We start from the raw sequence: 19,342 nt of genomic DNA on the forward strand, positions 1-19,342 counted from the left end.
TGACTTTCTACTCACTTATTCCATCCCACGTTTTCTGTTTTGTGGCTCCTCCGTGTCAGGTGTCCCCACCTGACACAGCTGTTTTCTAAGCTGCTTGCCCTTTTTAGATGTATATGCTACAATAAAGGATTGAATTTTTTAGAAGCTGGAGAGCCACACTTTTATTTTTGCTTGAAAATCCTGAGTGCCCAAGGTACACGCACGTGTCAGTTGAGTATATAGAAACCAATCCACTTCATATTTACTTTTATTGTGACTGAGGAACAAATTCTGATGTGTCCATGTGTGAAATACTGTAAGATGCAGGACAGAAAAGCAATAAAAGTAAATGAATTAACAATACGCTACGTATAATACAAGCACAAAAGCAGAAAAGAAAGATGATACAGCACTGCCTTAGGTTGGAATCACGGAGCTCCTACAGTATAAATGATGTTGATGGTGAATCGTGATGTAAAGCAGCACAGGTCACCCACCATGCCTGACGTGTACTTTCTTTTTGTTGTAATGGTTGCACACATGGGGAACTTTGTATTTTTAGGACTTTTTTTAAGGTACAATATATCCACATGTGGTAAAATATAAAAGCTTTACATGAGGTGTGAATACTTTTCCAACTAGATTTGGGTCCTGATTAGTTTTGATTACGACTGGTGTCACCTACCACCTGCCCTGGCATCATGAAGCCTGACTAGAATGGCACCAGAGATGGATCCTACAGAAGAAGGCAGAAATGAGGGTCTTCTTCCTTTTGTGTCTCTAGTTCTCCCTGATAAGCAAATTCCAGCAAGATGTTTCTCCGGTCAATTCTTTCACCGATGGCATCACGTTCCTCCAACATCCAGAACTCCACTTCTTTGATGATCTCCTGAAGACACTTTAAGATGGTCTCATGTTTCCCCCGGGTCTTGAAATGGTCTTTCTCTGTGTAGTTTTCCAGAGAGAACAGGTTCTTAGCTCCCATCTGCCTAAAGCTCTCCTGAACCTGAGGCTGATGCTCACTGAGCTCATGGGTGAGAACCACGATTGGGAAAACTCCTAGGAGGGAAGAAGGAGAAATCACCACCACAGTCTGTACCAGGGCCGGCCTTTGGGGTGTGCGACCTGTGCATATCCAATACACAGCATATCCAACTTCTATTTCTAGTTAGATGTGCAGTGCAGCTCTCTGAGCGCCCCTGGCCGCCCTCCTCCCGCAGTGCTTAGCTCCTCCCCTTCCCTTCACGGCGCTGTAGCATGACATCACCCAGACCGCACGTCCAGCCAATCAGTAAGGGGACATGCAGTCCAGGTGAAATCATGCCGCACTGGCGCTCTGCTCAGAGAACGTGCTGGCGGGGTTATAGTTATGTGGGGGGCTGTAGTTAGGTGGGGGCTGTAATTGTGCTGGGGTGGGGTGCTAGTTGTTTGGGGGGCTGGGGGTGGTAGTTGTCTGGAGAGCTGTAATTGGGTAGGGCTTTAGTTTGAGGGGCTGGGGGAGGTAGTTGTGTGGGGAGCTGGGTGGGTTGTTGTGTGTATGGCGGGGGTTGGGTGATGGGTGTTGTCTGGAGGGGTGGGAGGCTGAAGGAGATTTATGTTACCTAACGGGGGGGGGGGGGGTCGTTGAAAAAAGGTTTCACACAGGACGCCATTTATCCTAAGGCCAGCCCTGGTCTGTACTATACACGTCTATGGAAAATCACCTGGCCCATTGGGATCTAATCATATGGCGAAGACAAATCCCGGCACTCACCCAGTAAGTAATACATGCAGCACGCCTTCCACTGCCTAATACAACATATGACCTGGTTTCATAGCAGAGTAGTCCACAATGACGTACGACACAAGGGAACATGACATCACTTCTTTGTTGGCGTCACTGTAGCATAGCAACCATATAAGTCCATCTGTTAATTACTTGTCCACACTATACAAGGAGCCACAACATCTAAAGTTAAATGCAAACGTATATACAACCTATTATTTACACAACACACATACACTATATACATCCACTGGTATGGCCGTATGGAACAAACAGCTATAGCATTATCTTCCATACATTCTATGAACATCTAGACAGGTGAATTTCATTCATATAGGTGCTAGTGTCCACCATAACTATGGACCCGCCTGGTCAGCCGGTTTTATCGCTCGTCGTCCTCCACAAGTTCCTGTACGGCCTGTTTTGCTTCTCTAGTCAAATTATTTCTAAATTGCATATGTGACCAGTTACCAGGATGTGATGATGGTTGACCTCAGGGAGATCAACCAAAACACCGCAGAGACACCATCACAGGTCTCGACGTGAGTGTATTCCATTGCCCCCTGGGAAATCAAATATGCAAAAGAACACTCCAGAGATCACCATTACAGGTCTCAACGTAGTGAGCCAGCCAGACCTTCCTCAGGGAAGGAACAACCAAGCCAAGGAATGTCTCCAGTTAAGGAAACCACCCAAGCAAAATATCCATCCACAGACAGCTGTTTCGGGGTATTTGCCCCACATCAGTGTGGAGTAGGTTGCTGGCTAGTGGGAGCAATACTAGTACATGCTAGCATTGCTCCCACTAGCCAGAAACCTACTCCACACTGATGAGGGGCAAATACCCCGAAACAGCTGTCTGTGGATGGATACCTTGCTTGGGTGGTTTCCTCAAATGGAGATATTCCTTGGCTTGGTTGTTCCTTCCTGGTGGGAAGGTTTGGCTAGTTCACTACGTTGAGACCTGTAATGGTGTCTCTGGAGTGTTCTTTTGCACAGTACCAGGATGTGTAATACGTTCAACTTCATGGTGTACAAAGTGAATAAAAGTGAATGAAAGTTATATCTACTCCTCAATCTAAGACCTAGATGTTCTGGTCTTGGCGCATTATTCTCTATATCACAGTTAAAGGAGAAGTCCGGCCATTTATAAAAGGGGGGAATTTGATAACGAGTAGGAACTTACCTATCCCTGTTCCAGCAGTGAATGGGGGGCCCAGCCTTGGGACCCCCACCAGAAGCCATTTTCCCCTGGGTTGTGATGGAGAAAATGCCTGTCCCAGCTGATGAACTGGCTGCTCAGCCAATCAGTGACTGGAGCGGCGTCCTGCTCCTGTCACTGACTGGCTGAGCAGCCAGTCCATCAGCCGGGTCATTACATGTCAGTGCTGAGATCCCAGAGCCTGACTGGGGTCCCGAGGCCGGTCCCGCCACTCACCACAGGCACGGGGAGAGGTAAGTTCCTACTTGTTTTCAAATTCCCCCCTGCCGGCTGCCCGGTTTTATAAATGGCCGGACTTCTCCTTTAGGGTGCATTCACACTTGCAGGATCTGCAGCTGATTTGATGGTGCAGATTTGAAGTTGCAGATTCAAAGCAAATTGTCATGGCCGCGGCGGCGTCCCGTGCTCCGGGCCGCCGCCGCTACCGCCCTCTATCCTACGCAGCTGCCGGGGTCCCTGTGCAGGGACCCGGCGCTGCGGTCTGTTCGGCCCCGGGGGGCGTCTGTGCCGGCCGGCACGCGCGTCCCCGCCTCCTAGGGCGCGCGCGCTCCGGCTGTCTCAGATTTAAAGGGCCAGTCCGTCCCTAATTGGTAGTTGCACCCAATCACTCCCTATAAATCCCAGCATGCCCTGTCCCTCGTGTTGGAGCCTCTATATGCTTCCCATAGCGTTTGGCCCAGCTCCCTGTTGTTCCTGACCTTAGTCCTTGTCCCTTGTTCCTGTCTTCAGTCCTTGTCCCTAGTCCTTGCCCGCTGCCTTCCCATTGTTCCTGAGTCCTGTCCGCCACCTGCGAGCACGTCTACTATCCTCTGCCTGCACTATCTCCTGCCTACTGCTCCTGCCACGTCTCGCCTGCTGTCACTAGCAACCAAGCCAGGGGTAGCGACCTGGGGGTCGCCTGCCGCAGCAAGTCCATCCCGCCTTGCGGCGGGCTCTGGTGAAAACCAGCGGCCCCTTAGACTCCGCTCCCTGGTGAGGTTAGTGCCATCGCTGGTGACGGCCCAGTGGATCCACTACTCCAGGCGTTACAGTAGGCTCCAACCATGGATCCCGGCGAGGTGCCTGATATCCGCGAAGTAGCCCGAGTGGTCGCCCTACAGGCTCAACAGATCCAGCAACAGTCACAGCTTATCCAACAATTGACTGCAGCCGTACAGCAGCATACCACAGCTCAGCAGTCATCACCTCCTGCAGCCTCTTCAAAACTACGACTGGCTCTCCTAAGTAAATATGGAGGTGACCCCAAGTTGTGCAGAGGATTCCTGACCCAATGCACTATGTATATCGAACTTCTAAGCAGTCAGTTTGCTACCGAGCGCTCTAAAGTGGCTTTCATTATCAGCCTATTGGAAGGTAGAGCTCTGGCCTGGGCCACGCCACTATGGGACCGTAATGATCCGGTTGCTGCCAATCTCCGAATCTTCCTGGACGAGTTCCGCTCTGTCTTTGAGGAACCTGCCCGTGCGTCTTCGGCTGAGACTGCTCTCCTCAATTTATCCCAAGGGACTTCCTCCGTTGGTGATTACGCCATCCAGTTCCGCACCCTGGCTGCGGAACTAGACTGGAATGAGGCCGCTCTGATTGCCACCTTTAAAAAGGGCCTGTCCAGTCAAGTGAAGGATGTGCTCGCTGCCCGAGACCTGCCTACTTCTTTGAACGAACTCATCCTACTGGCTACCAGAGTCTACACCAGGTTTTCCGAGAGAGAGGAGGAGGTCCGGCAAGAACGGCGTCTGAGTCTGCCCCGTCGCCATCCTCGGCTGGCACCGGTGTTCCAGAATCCCGTTGCTCCCATGTCCCAGTCGTCTCCAGAGGTTCCTATGCAGGTGGAACGTGCTCGCCTGACAACTGATGAGAGGACTCGTCGACTGAACCTGAATCTCTGCCTCTATTGCGGTGGCGCTGATCACTATCGGCAGGGATGTCCCCAACGTCCTCAGCGTCCGGGAAATGCTCACACCTAGGTCCGGTGGGAGAGGCCTCCCTAGGTGTGAATGCCACCTCTCCAAGGTTGACTATGCCAGTCTACATCCAGACACCCTCTGGGCAAGTTCGTCAGACCACTGCCCTCATCGACTTTGGCGCTGCTGGCAGTTTCATTTCTGCTTCCTTGGTCCAAAGATGGCGGCTACCCGTGATCCAGCTAGCCCAATCTCGGTCTATCTCTTCGGTCACGGGCGAGATTCCTTACGAAGCGGTACACTGCCAGACTGTACCCCTAATCCTCCAGGTGGGCGCTTTACATCAGGAGAGGATCTCCTTCTACGTCTTGCGCCATTCCTCTTCTAACATCCTGCTGGGTCTTCCTTGGCTGCAATTACATACCCCTAAGCTTGACTGGAGAACTGGGGAGGTTCTCAGTTGGGGCCAGGACTGTCCAAATAGGTGCCTGAGGTCTCCTCAACCCAAATGTTCTACGAGGTCACCTGCTTACGCCAAGCCTCTGTCTGGACTACCGGAGGATTACCAAGACTTCGTTGATGTCTTCTCGGCTAAGGAGGCGGACTCCCTACCACCTCATCGGCCCTATGATTGCCCTATAGACCTTCTTCCAGGAACTTCTCCTCCACGGGGTCGAGTATACCCCCTCTCTGTGCCCGAGACTGAAGCCATGTCCTCCTACATCCGGGAGAACTTACAGAAGGGCTTCATTCGTAAATCCACGTCTCCCACCGGCGCTGGATTTTTCTTTGTGCAGAAGAAGGACGGTTCCCTCCGCCCATGCATTGACTACCGGGGCTTAAATAAGGTGACTGTCAAGAACCATTATCCTCTTCCGCTAATTCCCAAACTATTCGACCGCCTTCGTGGAGCTAGGATCTTCTCCAAGCTGGATCTCAGGGGAGCGTATAACTTAATCCGTATTCGTGAAGGAGACGAATGGAAGACCGCTTTCAACACCAGGGATGGGCACTACGAATATCTGGTCATGCCATTCGGCCTATGCAATGCCCCAGCGGTCTTCCAGGAAGTCGTGAACGATATCTTCCGAGACCTCCTATATGTCTGCGTCATTATCTATCTTGACGACATTTTGGTCTTCTCCCCTGACCAGCAGACTCATGTGGCACAAGTGCGTCAGGTCCTGCGAAGACTACGGGCCAATCATCTGTACGCCAAGCTGGAGAAGTGCGTTTTCCATCAGCGCAGTCTTCCGTTTCTTGGCTAATCGTCTCCGAACAGGGTCTACAGATGGATCCGGCCAAGCTCTCCGCTGTCCTCCAGTGGCCATGCCCTGTGGGACTTAGAGCTATCCAACGTTTCCTTGGATTCGCCAACTATTATCGGCAATTCATCCCTCACTTCTCGACCCTGGTCGCACCCATAGTGGCTCTCACCAAGAAGAAGGCGGATCCCAGACGTTGGCCTCCTGAGGCCGAACAAGCCTTCAATAGCCTAAAGTCTGCCTTTGCCTCTGCTCCTGCTCTAGTCCGTCCGGACGTCACCAGGCCGTTTTCGCTTGAAGTCGATGCATCTTCTGTGGGCGCAGGAGCCGTCCTCTCGCAAAGGGACAGATCAGGCAAGACCAGAACCTGCGGGTTCTTTTCTAAGACTTTCTCCCCTGCCGAGAGGAACTATACGATTGGAGAACGTGAGCTCCTGGCTATTAAGTTGGCACTGGAGGAGTGGCGTCATCTCCTAGAGGGGGCTAAACATCCCGTTAACATCTACATGGACCACAAGAACCTCCTCTACCTCCAATCGGCTCAACGCCTCAATCCCCGGCAGGCCAGGTGGTCCCTCTTCTTCTCTCGGTTCAACTTTACCATTCATTTCCGTCCAGCCGAGAAGAATATAAAGGCCGATGCATTATCCCGAGCATCCGATGTCATGGGGCAAGAGGAATCTCCTCGTCATATAATACCTCCCGATCGCCTAGTACCAGTTGCCACTTCTGCTCTGCAGAGACTGCCTCCCGGTAAGACCTATGTGCGCCCCGCACTCCGAAAACGTATATTCAAGTGGGGGCATTCCTCTTTGATGGCCGGGCATCCAGGAGATCAAAAGACCGGGCAATTGATCTCCCGTCACTACTGGTGGCCCAATCTCCTCCAGGATGTCAAGGACTTTGTGGCTTCCTGCGCAGTCTGTGCCAGGAATAAGTCTTCCCGTCAAAGACCTGCCGGCCTACTTTTGCCCTTGCCAGTCCCCGACCATCCCTGGCACCACATTGGGATGGATTTCATCACGGACCTACCCCCATCTGCGGGCAATACAGTCATTTGGGTGGTGACGGACCGCTTCTCCAAAATGGCTCACTTCGTGGCCCTTCCTGGACTACCCTCTGCTCCTCGTCTGGCTCAGTTGTTCTTCCGACACATCTTCCGCCTGCATGGACTTCCTCTTCACATTGTGTCCGACCGAGGCTCTCAATTTGTCTCCAAGTTTTGGCGTGCCCTCTGCTCGCAGCTCCAAGTGAAGCTGGACTTCTCATCGGCCTACCATCCCCAGACCAACGGGCAATTGGAGAGAGTCAATCAGATCCTGGGTAACTACCTACGTCATTTTGTGTCCAGCCGCCAAGACAACTGGTCCGATCTACTTCCATGGGCGGAATTCTCCTATAACCATCTGGACTCGAGTTCCACAGGCAAGTCTCCTTTCTATGTGGTCTACGGGCATCACCCTCGTCCTCCTCTGCCTCTCTCTCCATCCTCTGGGGTCCCAGCCGTGGAGGAATTGTTATCTGACCTGCAGTCGATCTGGGAACAAACTCGACAGTCCTTACTCAAAGCCTCTGAACGCATGAAGGACCAGGCTGATAAGAAGAGGAGACCTGCCACGAATTTTCTTCCAGGTGACAAAGTCTGGCTCTCGGCCAAATATGTTCGACTCAAGATTCCCAGCTACAAGTTGGGTCCTCGATTCCTTGGTCCTTTCTCGGTGCTAAAACGCATCAACCCTGTCACCTACAAACTCCGCCTGCCCCCTACTATGCGGATTCCGAACGCCTTCCATGTCTCCCTCTTGAAGCCAGTGGTCCTCAACCGGTTCTCCGATAAGTGTCCGTTCTCTGTTCCACAAGCCGTCTCTGACGACGTCTACGTTGTTAAAGACATTCTGGCCATGAAAACTGTCAGAGGGAGACGATTCTTCCTGGTGGACTGGAGAGGATTTGGTCCTGAGGAGAGGTCCTGGGAACCCGAGGCTAACACCCTGGACAAAGATCTCATCAAGGGGTTCCTGCAGGCTAGAAAGAGGGGGAGGCCAAAGGGGGGGGGGTACTGTCATGGCCGCGGCGGCGTCCCGTGCTCCGGGCCGCCGCCGCGACCGCCCTCTATCCCACGCAGCTGAAGGGGTCCCTGTGCAGGGACCCGGCGCTGCGGTCTGTTCGGCCCCGGGGGGCGCCTCACCTCGTCCCGCTCCGGTCTCCGTCTGTGCCGGCCGGCGCGCGCGTCCCCGCCTCCTAGGGCGCGCGCGCGCCGGCTGTCTCAGATTTAAAGGGCCAGTCCGTCCCTAATTGGTAGTTGCACCCAATCACTCCCTATAAATCCCAGCATGCCCTGTCCCTCGTGTTGGAGCCTCTATATGCTTCCCATAGCGTTTGGCCCAGCTCCCTGTTGTTCCTGACCTTAGTCCTTGTCCCTTGTTCCTGTCCGCAGTCCTTGTCCCTAGTCCTTGCCCGCTGCCTTCCCATTGTTCCTGAGTCCTGTCCGCCACCTGCGAGCACGTCTACTATCCTCTGCCTGCACTATCTCCTGCCTACTGCTCCTGCCACGCCTCGCCTGCCGTCACTAGCAACCAAGCCAGGGGTAGCGACCTGGGGGTCGCCTGCCGCAGCAAGTCCATCCCGCCTTGCGGCGGGCTCTGGTGAAAACCAGCGGCCCCTTAGACTCCGCTCCCTGGTGAGGTTAGTGCCATCGCTAGTGACGGTTCAGTGGATCCACTACTCCAGGCGTTACACAAATCAAATCTGCGCCATCAAATCTGCTGCAGATCCTGTACGTGTGACTGCACCCTTAAGATCATTTACATCAGTCTAATTTACAGATTGGGATAGAATCTATGCAAGTCCCAAACCAGTCCCTTCTAGAGTAAGTTTATTTGAGTCTCTGATAACCCTCCTCTTCTTTTTGGGCGATTGCTTTTGTTGGATATCGCTCTCTTTGGGGTCCTGACTGACCACTGCTCGAGATGGACCCAAATGGTTGCTATGCTATGGTGACATTGGCAAAGAAGTAGCAGCATCATTATATACCATGCGCCATATGTCGTTATGGACTTCTCTGCTATATAGGTTCAGGCAGGTCATAGGTTGTATTAGGCAGCTGAAGGCTGTTGCCGAAACGCGTCCTGCTTGTATGCTGAGATTGGATATGTGACATCTGCAATCAATTATATTACCGGGTCAGAGGATTTGTCTTTGCCAGATGATTGGAGTTTTTTCCCACCACGTGCACCACCGCATCACCATGGAGTGCTGTCTAATCCCCTATCTGACTAATCATATAGGATCGAGGTGTGTTATACACATGGACAGTACTAGGAACCATGAGATGTGACTCCAGATCAGAGTAGTTATTGTTTGGTTTCCTGATTTCGGAGGATGGTTATTTCCTGGTGTGTTGGTTTGTTATTGGTGGGTCGGCATTGGTTGTTGTTTTTATAATGATCATGAAGTGTTGATATATGGAGCTTGGTGGAGCTGTGACTACCCCCGAGGACTGTACCTGTTATATCTCTTGCTGTGGTAAGAATGGTTTTCATGTCCTCTTTATTGGTGAGCGGGCATGCAGCACTACAAGAGACAAGATGAAGAGCATCATGAGAATTCACCAGTATAACAGCTCAGGTTTGTTCTTTAGGTCTGCCTTAGTTTCATGCAGCCAAAAAAAATAAAACTGATTTATGGTATTTTCGGGTCACCTCCCGAGGCGTCCTCTCTGTACATTTAATTCTAGGATGAAAAGGTGACTACCAAGATATCCACCATTACAGCTAACACGAGGGGTCACTGCATGCCACCACCCATTCCTGCTTCAATACTGCTGCAGCAATAGGAGGCACATTTAAGCCCCCAGGGGATTAAGAGGAGATGCATAGCATATCCACTTATGCTCCTGGGGGACAGACTGTAAGCAGCTTTCTGCCCAGACTCTGCCTACTGTGAGGAGCAGAACATGATGGGGGACATGATGGAAACCTTGGAAGAAGTCAACATTTTGCTGGAATTACCTGTAGATAAGCAGAGGGACCACAAAATCTGATGACTGATGGCATCTCTCTGCATATAGCACAGCCTCCTCCATGTCTGTAAACCCTGTTTGCCATTTTACTTTGGTATCCAGTGGTAGGAAGTTCCCTGTGTAGTGACATTGCATGATAAGAGATGGATTAATGTGTGGTTGTTGACTGTGTATCTCACATGATAGGCTTAGAAACAGCAGCTGAGATGACAGTATTACACATGGTAAGACTCACCCAACTGAGCGTAGATCGCCCCGATCTCATATCTGTTCATCTTCACACATCCTCGGTTGTCCACCAGGGTGATGGTCTCAGTCAGCTTATACGGCTTCCTTATCATTGTTCCAGGACTCTCCTCAGATCTGACAACCTTAGCAAATACCTTGTATGGTCCATCATCCACCACGTACTTACAGGAGTTGATGAAGGACGATTTCCCGTGACCGGTGAAACCAAAGAGCTGGAGGAGAACCCGGGAGTATCCCTGATTCCCAAGAGGACCATCATCCAGCTTGAAGTTCCTGATATAATCCCTCATAGCCCGAGAATCCATAGCTGGTCCTGTATATAGGGGAGCTGGTCCTGTATATAGGGGAGCTGGTCCTGTATATAGGGGAGCTGGTCCTGTATATAGGGGAGCTGGTTCTGTGTATAGAAGAGCTGGTCCTGTATATAGGGGAGCTGGTCCTGTATATAGGGGAGCTGGTCCTGTATATAGGGGAGCTGGTCCTGTATATAGTGGAGCTGGTTCTGTATATAGGGGAGCTGGTTCTGTATATAGTGGAGCTGGTCCTGTATATAGGGGAGCTGGTTCTGTATATAGTGGAGCTGGTCCTGTATATAGGGGAGCTGGTTCTGTATATAGTGGAGCTGGTCCTGTATATAGTGGAGCTGGTCCTGTATATAGTGGAGCTGGTTCTGTATATAGTGTAGCTGGTCCTGTATATAGTGGAGCTGGTTCTGTATATAGTGGAGCTGGTCCTGTATATAGTGGAGCTGGTTCTGTATATAGTTGAGCTGGTTCTGTGTATAGTGGAGCTGGTCCTGTATATAGTGGAGCTGGTTCTGTGTATAGAAGAGCTGGTCCTGTATATAGTGGAGCTTGTCCTGTATATAGTGGAGCTGGTCCTGTATATAGGGGAAGCTGGTCCTGTATATAGGGGAGCTGGTCCTGTATATAGTGGAGCTGGTCCTGTATATAGTGGAGCTGGTTCTGTGTATAGGGGAGCTGGTTCTGTGTATAGTGGAGCCGGTCCTGTATATAGTGGAGCTGGTCCTGTATATAGTGGAGCCGGTCCTGTATATAGTGGAGCCGGTCCTGTATATAGTGGAGCTGGTTCTGTGTATAGAAGAGCTGGTCCTGTATATAGTGGAGCTGGTCCTGTATATAGTGGAGCTGGTCCTGTATATAGTGGAGCTGGTCCTGTATATAGTGGAGCTGGTCCTGTATATAGTGGAGCTGGTTCTATGTATAGTGGAGCTGGTCCTGTATATAATGGAGCTGGTCCTGTATATAGTGGAGCTGGTCCTGTGTATAGTGGAGCCGGTCCTGTATATAGTGGAGCTGGTCCTGTATATAATGTATATAGTGGAGCTGGTTCTGTGTATAGAAGAGCTGGTCCTGTATATAGTGGAGCTGGTTCTGTGTATAGTGGAGCTGGTCCTGTATATAGGGGAGCTGGTCCTGTATATAGTGGAGCTGGTCCTGTATATAGTGGATCTGGTCCTGTATATAGTGGAGCTGGTTCTGTATATAGTGGAGCTGGTCCTGTATATAATGTATATAGTGGAGCTGGTTCTGTATATAGTGGAGCTGGTCCTGTATATAGTGGAGCTGGTTCTGTGTATAGAAGAGCTGGTTCAGTGGAGAAGAGATGACAACAAAGTAAGAAGGTCGAAAGTGAAAGAGACTTTTGCTATAGAAGCCAATAAACACGGCCGCCCCTAGAGCTGAATATAAACACACAGAACTTGTTCCACTAGAAATAGCAGCTTCCTGCAGTCGTATCAGGATGTCCCATTGTGCAGAGCAATACACATACAGTATAAGGTATAGATGGCGCTCTAGGCAGGCTGCAGCCAGGTCTATCAGTGTATGATATAGGGCATCCAGTAGGATCTATAGACTGGTATCCATAGTGAGCTACATTAGGTAAGGACAGACACACAAGGGCCACAATGGGGCACCTGCTTGGGCCTGAATTGGACATTGTGAGGTTCAAGACAATACTGTCAGAAATCGAGCCGAGTGCCCGGTTCCTGCCTTTGCCGAGGCGCGTGGCTCATCTGGAAGCAATGCCAACACCGTCCTTCACAACAGGCAGGACCGGTTGCTAGGGGCGCGTCGATAGAGTCCCTAGCAGCCGCCCTGCACTTCCTGGTCTCGGACCACGCTCAGACGTCACTACGTTCTGCTGATGAGCAGGACTGGTTAACGGGGGCCCGCCGATCGCGTCTCCGGCAACCAGCCTGCTATGTTTACTTTTTGTTTTGTATGTAGCCGCGGACGGGGCTTCACCACCGATGGTAGATCGGCATCAGGTGTACCCTTCATGGTGACTGACAGCTGACCTAGCCAATTAGCTGTCAGCACCTAGGTTCCTGACCACTATAAATTCCAGCCCCATTGCCTGTGATAGTGCCTTGTGCCTTGATCTAGCGTTCTCCTGTTTGTTGTTGTGATTCTGACCTTTTGGATTTCGTGACCCTGACTTTACTTCCTGGATTCTGATTTTGTACCTTCGCTGCCCGTGTGTTGCTGACCTCGTATCCTGACCATTCTCTATTGCGTTTGTCTTGTCTTGTGTTGCACTTATTCAGTGTAAGGATTGTCGACCAGTTGTCCGCAGTAACCTTTAGTACTGTTTGTGGCAAATAGGTAGGGACAGCTGGGGCGGGTATCCGTCTAGGGCTGCACTTGTCACGTGTCTTTCCAGTATCCTACCTGACATTATCACAGGCCAAAAAATGTATCACTGGCCACCAGGTCTAACTACCGTTTCCCACCTGCCACAATGCCCCAGTCCTCGTCCGACACCCCCGTCCAAGTGGTAAAGCATAAGACCAAGATGCTGTTACCCGACAGGTTTCAGGGTGACACTAGCAAATTTCGGACTTTCAGAGCATCCTGTATTCTGTATTTTAGGCATAACCCCTTTTTGTCTGATGCGTGGCGCTTATTGGTGCTTATTGTCTTGCTCTTGCAGGGACCCCTGCAGGATTGGGCACTATCTCTTCCTGCGGAGGCTCCTGAATGGAACTCAGTAAAGCTATTTTTTGTGTCCCTGGGTCTTATCTATGATGATCCCAACCGGGGTTCAGTGGCAGAATCTTATCTCCTGTCCATCCAGCAGGGGCGCCCCACCGCAGAGGAATAATGTGCAGAGTTCCGCCAATGGTGCACCCTAACTGGATGGCCAGACTCTCCACTTAAAATGGTTTTCCGACAGGGACTATCTGACGCTGTTAAGGATGTCATGATTAGTCACCCCACTTCTAACACCCTTAGTGACCTTATGACTCTAGCTGTGGCCATAGACCGAAGGTTACGAGAGAGGAGATGAGAAAAATCAGGGGCGGTTCTAGGACAACCAAGGTCAGTTCAGTTTCCCAAATTGTCCCCTAAAGCATGTACACCTGCTACCCCCGAGTCTCAGGAGGAACCCATGGTCTTGGGTAACACCACTGCGAGGAGAAAATATCGTCTGGAGACCTCTCTATGCCTTTATTGTGGGAAATCTGGCCACTTCCTGAGGTCATGTTTAGTTAAGCCTATCCAGAAGTTGGAAAACTTCAGTGCCTGAGTGATGGTCTGGAGGGTCACTCAGGCACCCAGGCCCCTCTAAGAAATTTTGAAAAATTTCTATTACCTGTTACTTTGTGTTACAATGGTCTTTCTGTTGATGGTACAGCCATGGTGGACTCGGGGGCAGCCCTAAGTTTTGTTCGGGCATCAGTAGCCCACTCGTTGGGCCCTAATTTATCCATTTTCAGTAGCGGGCGCTGATTCCAATCTATTAATAACAGGATCAGTAAACTATCGTACCCCCGAGGTCACCATGCAGGTGGGTTGTCTCCACCAAGAACAGATTTCTTTTTTTGTTTTGAAGCATCTAGCAGCAGATATCATTTTAGGGTTACCATGGCTGAGTCAACATAATCCTGTGTTTGACTGGAGAACCACGGAACTGGTCAAGTGGGGACGTTCTTGTGGTTCTCATCTCTCTTGTGTAGTCCCTATGGTATGTTCTGTTCAGGACTCATCTCAGATCCCAGAGTTTATTTCTGATTACGTGTATGTTTTTAATTAAACTTAACACCCCCCTTAAGACCCACATGACCCAAATTGGCAGGATATGCCTGTGCTCACATGTCAGTACCTTATGTCTTTCCCATTCTGTTTGCAGCAGCATTGGTGAGCGCAATACCACATTCATACTTGTGTTGTTTGGGGGCAGTTTTCCCCGCCGGTGGTGCCGGCCGGGTTTTGGGGGCGCACTTTGGGTTTGGTCCTGTGACATTGGGGTTGCAGGGCCATTCTATGGCCTCCCTTCCCTGCACGTGCACACTTTGCGGGGGTGGCGGTCGCTGACCGACACGGTGGTGAGTTAGCGTAGGGACCCGTGTGGACCAGGGGACCTGCACGTGGTACAGGGGGCTATTATGGTTTGATCAAATTATATACCGACACCCTGGCGGTTTTTAAAATAGACCTAGCGGCATTAGTATCAGCCATATGTGGGATGTGCAGCCGCTCCTCTCTCTCCATGTCGTTTTTAATTAAACTGTTGCTGATGCCTTACCCCCACACAGTCCATATGACTGCGCCATTGATCTCATGTCTGGGGCCAGGTACCCTAAGGGGCGCATTTTTAACCTGGTCCCCCCCCCCGGAACGAGAGCCAATGCACAACTACATATGATTGCGCCATTGATCTCGTGTCTGGGGCCAGGTACCCTAAGGGGCGTATTTTTAACCTGTCCCACCCCCCCACCCCCCGGGAACGAGAGCCAATGCACAACTACATTCAGGACAGCCTGAAAAAAGGACATATTAGACCCTCTGTGTCTCCTATGGGTGCGGGGTTCTTTTTTTATGTTAAAAAGAAAGATGGTGGATTGCGTCCCTGTATCGATTACAGGGAACTTGACAAAATACCCATCAAGGACTTGCACCCCCTTCCTCTGATCCTGGACCCGTTGGTTCTCAAAAATCGATCTACGGGGCGCCTACAACTTGATCCGGATCAGAGAGGGGGAGGAATGGAAGACGGCATTTAATACTCCCGAGGGCTTAGTAATGCTCCTGCCGTCTTCCAGAGATTTGTCAATGATATTTTTCGAGATTTGTTTGGTCAATATGTAGTGGTATAGCTGGATGACATTTTGATATATTCACCTGATTGGGCATCTCATACTAAACACGTACATGAGGTCCTGTCCAGATTACGTAAAAATACTCTTTGTGCTAAGATCTCTAAATATCTGTTTAGGGTACAGGAAATTGGGTTCTTGGGGTATATCATCACCCGCAAATCAGTTCAAATGGACCCTAAAAAAGTCACAGCAGTATTTGAGTGGGTTAGACCTACCACTCTGAAAGAACTTCAGAGATTTCTTGGTTTTTCAAACTTTTATACAAAGTTTATCAAAAACTTCTCCCTTATTGCCAAACCACTGACCAATCTTAGCAAGAAAGGTTTGAACCCAATTCTCTGGCCCCCAGAAGCGGAAGTTGTTTTTACCCAGTTGAAGAGTAGCTTCTCCTCTGCTCCTGTGTTGGTACACCCTGATTCGGAACTCCATTCGTCATCGAGTTTGATGCTTCTGAGTCAGGTCTAGGAGCAGTATTATCCCAAGGTAGAGAACCCTATACCAGCATGCGCCCGGTGGCCTTTTTCTCCAGGAAATTCTCCAGTTCTGAACGTAATTGTGATGTCAGCAATAGAGAACTATTACCCATTAAATGGGCCCTGGAAGAATGGAGACATTTCCTGGAGGGGGCCCGGCATCAGATTACTGTCCTTATGGACCATAAAAATCTGCTATATCTGGACAAGGCTAAAAGACTCAATCCCCGATTTTACCCGTTTTGATTTTGTGGTCACATATCACCCGGGTAATAAAAATGTCAAAGCCGACGCCTTGTCCAGAAGTTTCGTAGATTGCAGAGTTACTGAGGAGAAATCTGAAACCATCCTAACCCCTGGTACAGTTCTGGCTAGCATGACTGTTGATCTTACCAATGCTATCCTGAACTCTCAGGGAAATGCACCACCAGATGTCCCTCCTGGTAAACTGTTTGTACTTTAAAATTTGAGATTAGAGGTTCTGAGAGAGGTCCATGCATCCAATCTAGCAGGTCATCCTGGGATTGCCGGCACAGGGTACTTGCTGGCGGCCCACATGGCAAAAAGATGTGTCTGAGTATGTTAAGGCTTGTGAAACGTGTGCTCGGGCTAAGACCCCGAGGTCACTACCAGAGGGACTGTTGCAATCCATGCCCTTGCCTACTCATCCGTGGTCCCATCTGTCAATGGATTTTGTTACTGATCTCCCCTCGTCACAGGGTAAGGCTATGTTCACACTACGTATATTTCAGTCAGTATTGTGGTCCTCATATTGCAACCAAAACCAGGAGTGGATTAAAAACACAGAAAGGATCTGTTCACACAATGTTGAAATTGAGTGGATGGCCGCCATATAACAGTAAATAACGGCCATTATTTCAATATAACAGCCGTTGTTTTAAAATAACAGCAAATATTTGCCATTAAATGACGGCCATCCACTCAATTTCACCATTGTGTGAACAGAGCCTTTCTGTGTTTTAAATCCACTCCTGGTTTTGGTTTTGGTATGAGGACCACAATACTGACTGAAATATACGTAGTGTGAACCCAGCTTAAAACTGTACTGTCGGTGGTGGTCGACCGTTTGTATGATTTAGTGGCTCTGAAAAAACTACCCAATGCTAAAACATTTATGCATTTCAACCCAAATATTCCGCGTTACCCAATTCCAAAACACAATTTATATCCATCAAACAATTAACAAGAAAACTGTGCACAGTGTGGGCAGAGAGTCTGGCGACTTTAACTGTCTCACAGGAACAATATACAAATACGCCAACCGTATACATCGTCCTGGATCCGACTATGTCGTAGGAGATAAAGTGTGGTTATCTACCAGAAATCTACATCTCCGGGTACCCTCTGCCAAGCTGGCTCTCAGGTTCATTGGTCCTTTCTCCATAACTGAAATCCATAATCCTGTCTCCTACAAATTTACAATTACCACGCTCACTTAGAGTGCATCAAGTTTTCCACAAAAACCTGCTAAAAAAATACATCCCTCCCGTGAGTACTCATTCTCCTCCCTCTCCAGTTGTGGTCCAAGGGGAGATTGAGTTTGAGATTGAACACGTCTCGGATGTGTAACTCAGTCCAGTATTTAGTTCACTGGAAGGGGTATGGTCCTGAAGAGCGCACCTGGGTAGCAGCACAAGATCTCCATGCCCCTGATCTAGTGAAAATATTGTATCTGGCATTTCCTACCAAGCCCGGAGGCCCCTCCTCAGAGGGGGGGTTCTCTTAGGATTCTGTTAGGATTCAGCTGTGAGAGACGCCAATGACGTCCCTGGTTACAGGCAGGGCCGGATGCTAGGGGCGCACCGATGGTGTCCCTAGTGACTGACCTGCTGTTACGGGGCACGGCGCACGCCAATGGCATCCCCCTTAGTCACCCCTAGTCTTCCTCATACCCCCTCAGTCACCCCCAGTCTGCTCCATACTCCCTCAGTCACCCCCAGTCTTCCTCATACCCCCTCAGTCACCCCTAGTCTGCCCCAGTGCCCCTCAGCCCCCCCAGTCACCCTCAGCTGCCCTAGCCCCCCTCATCTATTCCTGTACTACTACTGCACCCATCATCTATACTTGTACTATTACCACACCCCTCATCTGTAACTGTACTACTACACCCCTCATCTATACCTGTACTAGTACTACACCCCTCATCTATACCTGTACTAGTATTACACCCCTCATCTGTAACTGTACTACTACACCCCTCATCTTTACCTGTACTACTTCACCCCTCGTCTTTACCTGTACTACTACACCCCTTATCTATACCTGTATTACTACTACACCCCTCATCTATACCTGTACTACTACTACACCCCTCATCTATACCTTTACTACTACTACAACCCACATCTATACCTGTACTACTACACCCCTCATCTATACCTGTACTACTACACCCTTCATCTATACCTGTACTACTACACCCCTCATCTATACCTGTACTACTACTACTACTACCACACTCCTCATCTTTACCTCTGCTACTACACCCCTTATCGACTATACCTCCACTACTACACCCTACCTAGATGGAGGCACAAAGAAGATCTCCTATACTATATGGGGGCACAGAGTACATAGGGCACATATTTGGGAAAACTACTTATATGGGGCACACAATGGGCTTGTCTACCCCATGGGGACACAGGGGGAGCACTGTTACACTGGGAAGCAATACAGTTGTCTCAAACGTCAATAAAATAGTATCTGATGTTGCAGGGGGAAAATGTCCTGTTTAAAATTGAGATTTAAATCAAGAATCATCCAAAATGTTAAAAAAAAAAAATCAAGATTTTTTGGCCATATCACCCAGCCCTACTACATGCACACATCTGTAGCCATCAACAATTGCACGGACCCATTCATAGTGATAGGTATTTGCGGGTCGGTAAAATTACAGATATGTAAAAGGGTCCATTGAAATCAATGGGTACTAGACTGTCCGCAATTACGGAACCATAATACTGATGTGTGAAAGGGGCCTTACTGCTGCCGCTCAATGTAACATGATGTATAAATTAAAGCAATGTATTAAAAAAACATAAAGAATTTTTCTTTCCGGAGTCCCCCTTCAACTCTGCTGGTATATAGTATACATCTGCTGGTATACAGTATACATAGTTAATAATTATATATACAGGGCACATTTTATTACAGTGTACTTAATGTAATCTTCAGAGGATATCGGGTTTGTTTGTAAAGGATCAATAAGAATGTTTGACATGGACCTTGACCCGGGACTAACAATAAAAATAGAAATATGATAAGTCGGTGTCTAAGGTCGTTGGTAAGGCGGAGACGTCTTACATCCGGGAACGTTAA

The 19,342-nt window shown here is 49.6% G+C and overlaps 1 protein-coding gene across 1 annotated transcript; it reads right to left on the reverse strand.

Annotated features, from left to right (window-relative positions):
- Positions 1-262: 262 nt before the first annotated feature.
- LOC138800590 (uncharacterized) lies at positions 263-11,879 on the reverse strand. Its single transcript, XM_069982375.1, has 4 exons — positions 10,389-11,879; positions 10,143-10,269; positions 9,638-9,705; positions 263-1,038 (listed from the first exon to the last, which is right to left on the reverse strand). The coding sequence occupies exons 1-4, from the start codon at positions 10,705-10,707 to the stop codon at positions 716-718; spliced, it is 837 nt and encodes a 278-aa protein (XP_069838476.1). The 5' UTR covers positions 10,708-11,879; the 3' UTR covers positions 263-715.
- Between the last annotated feature and the right edge of the window lie 7,463 nt (positions 11,880-19,342).

This window comes from Dendropsophus ebraccatus, chromosome 9 (assembly GCF_027789765.1).
Source record: "Dendropsophus ebraccatus isolate aDenEbr1 chromosome 9, aDenEbr1.pat, whole genome shotgun sequence".
In the NCBI taxonomy this organism is placed as follows: Eukaryota; Metazoa; Chordata; class Amphibia; order Anura; family Hylidae; genus Dendropsophus; species Dendropsophus ebraccatus.

What these genes read in the sequence shown, in the direction of transcription:
- LOC138800590 (XM_069982375.1), bottom strand. Translation starts at nt 10,707, where the DNA reads ATGGATTCTCGGGCTATGAGGGATTATATCAGGAACTTCAAGCTGGAT. An exon ending in GTCCCTCTGCTTATCTACAG is followed by an intron (nt 9,706 to 10,142) that starts GTAATTCCAGCA and finishes TGTCTCTTGTAG; the next exon opens with TGCTGCATGCCCGCTCACCA. An exon ending in CACAGCAAGAGATATAACAG is followed by an intron (nt 1,039 to 9,637) that starts GTACAGTCCTCG and finishes CTTCCCTCCTAG; the next exon opens with GAGTTTTCCCAATCGTGGTT.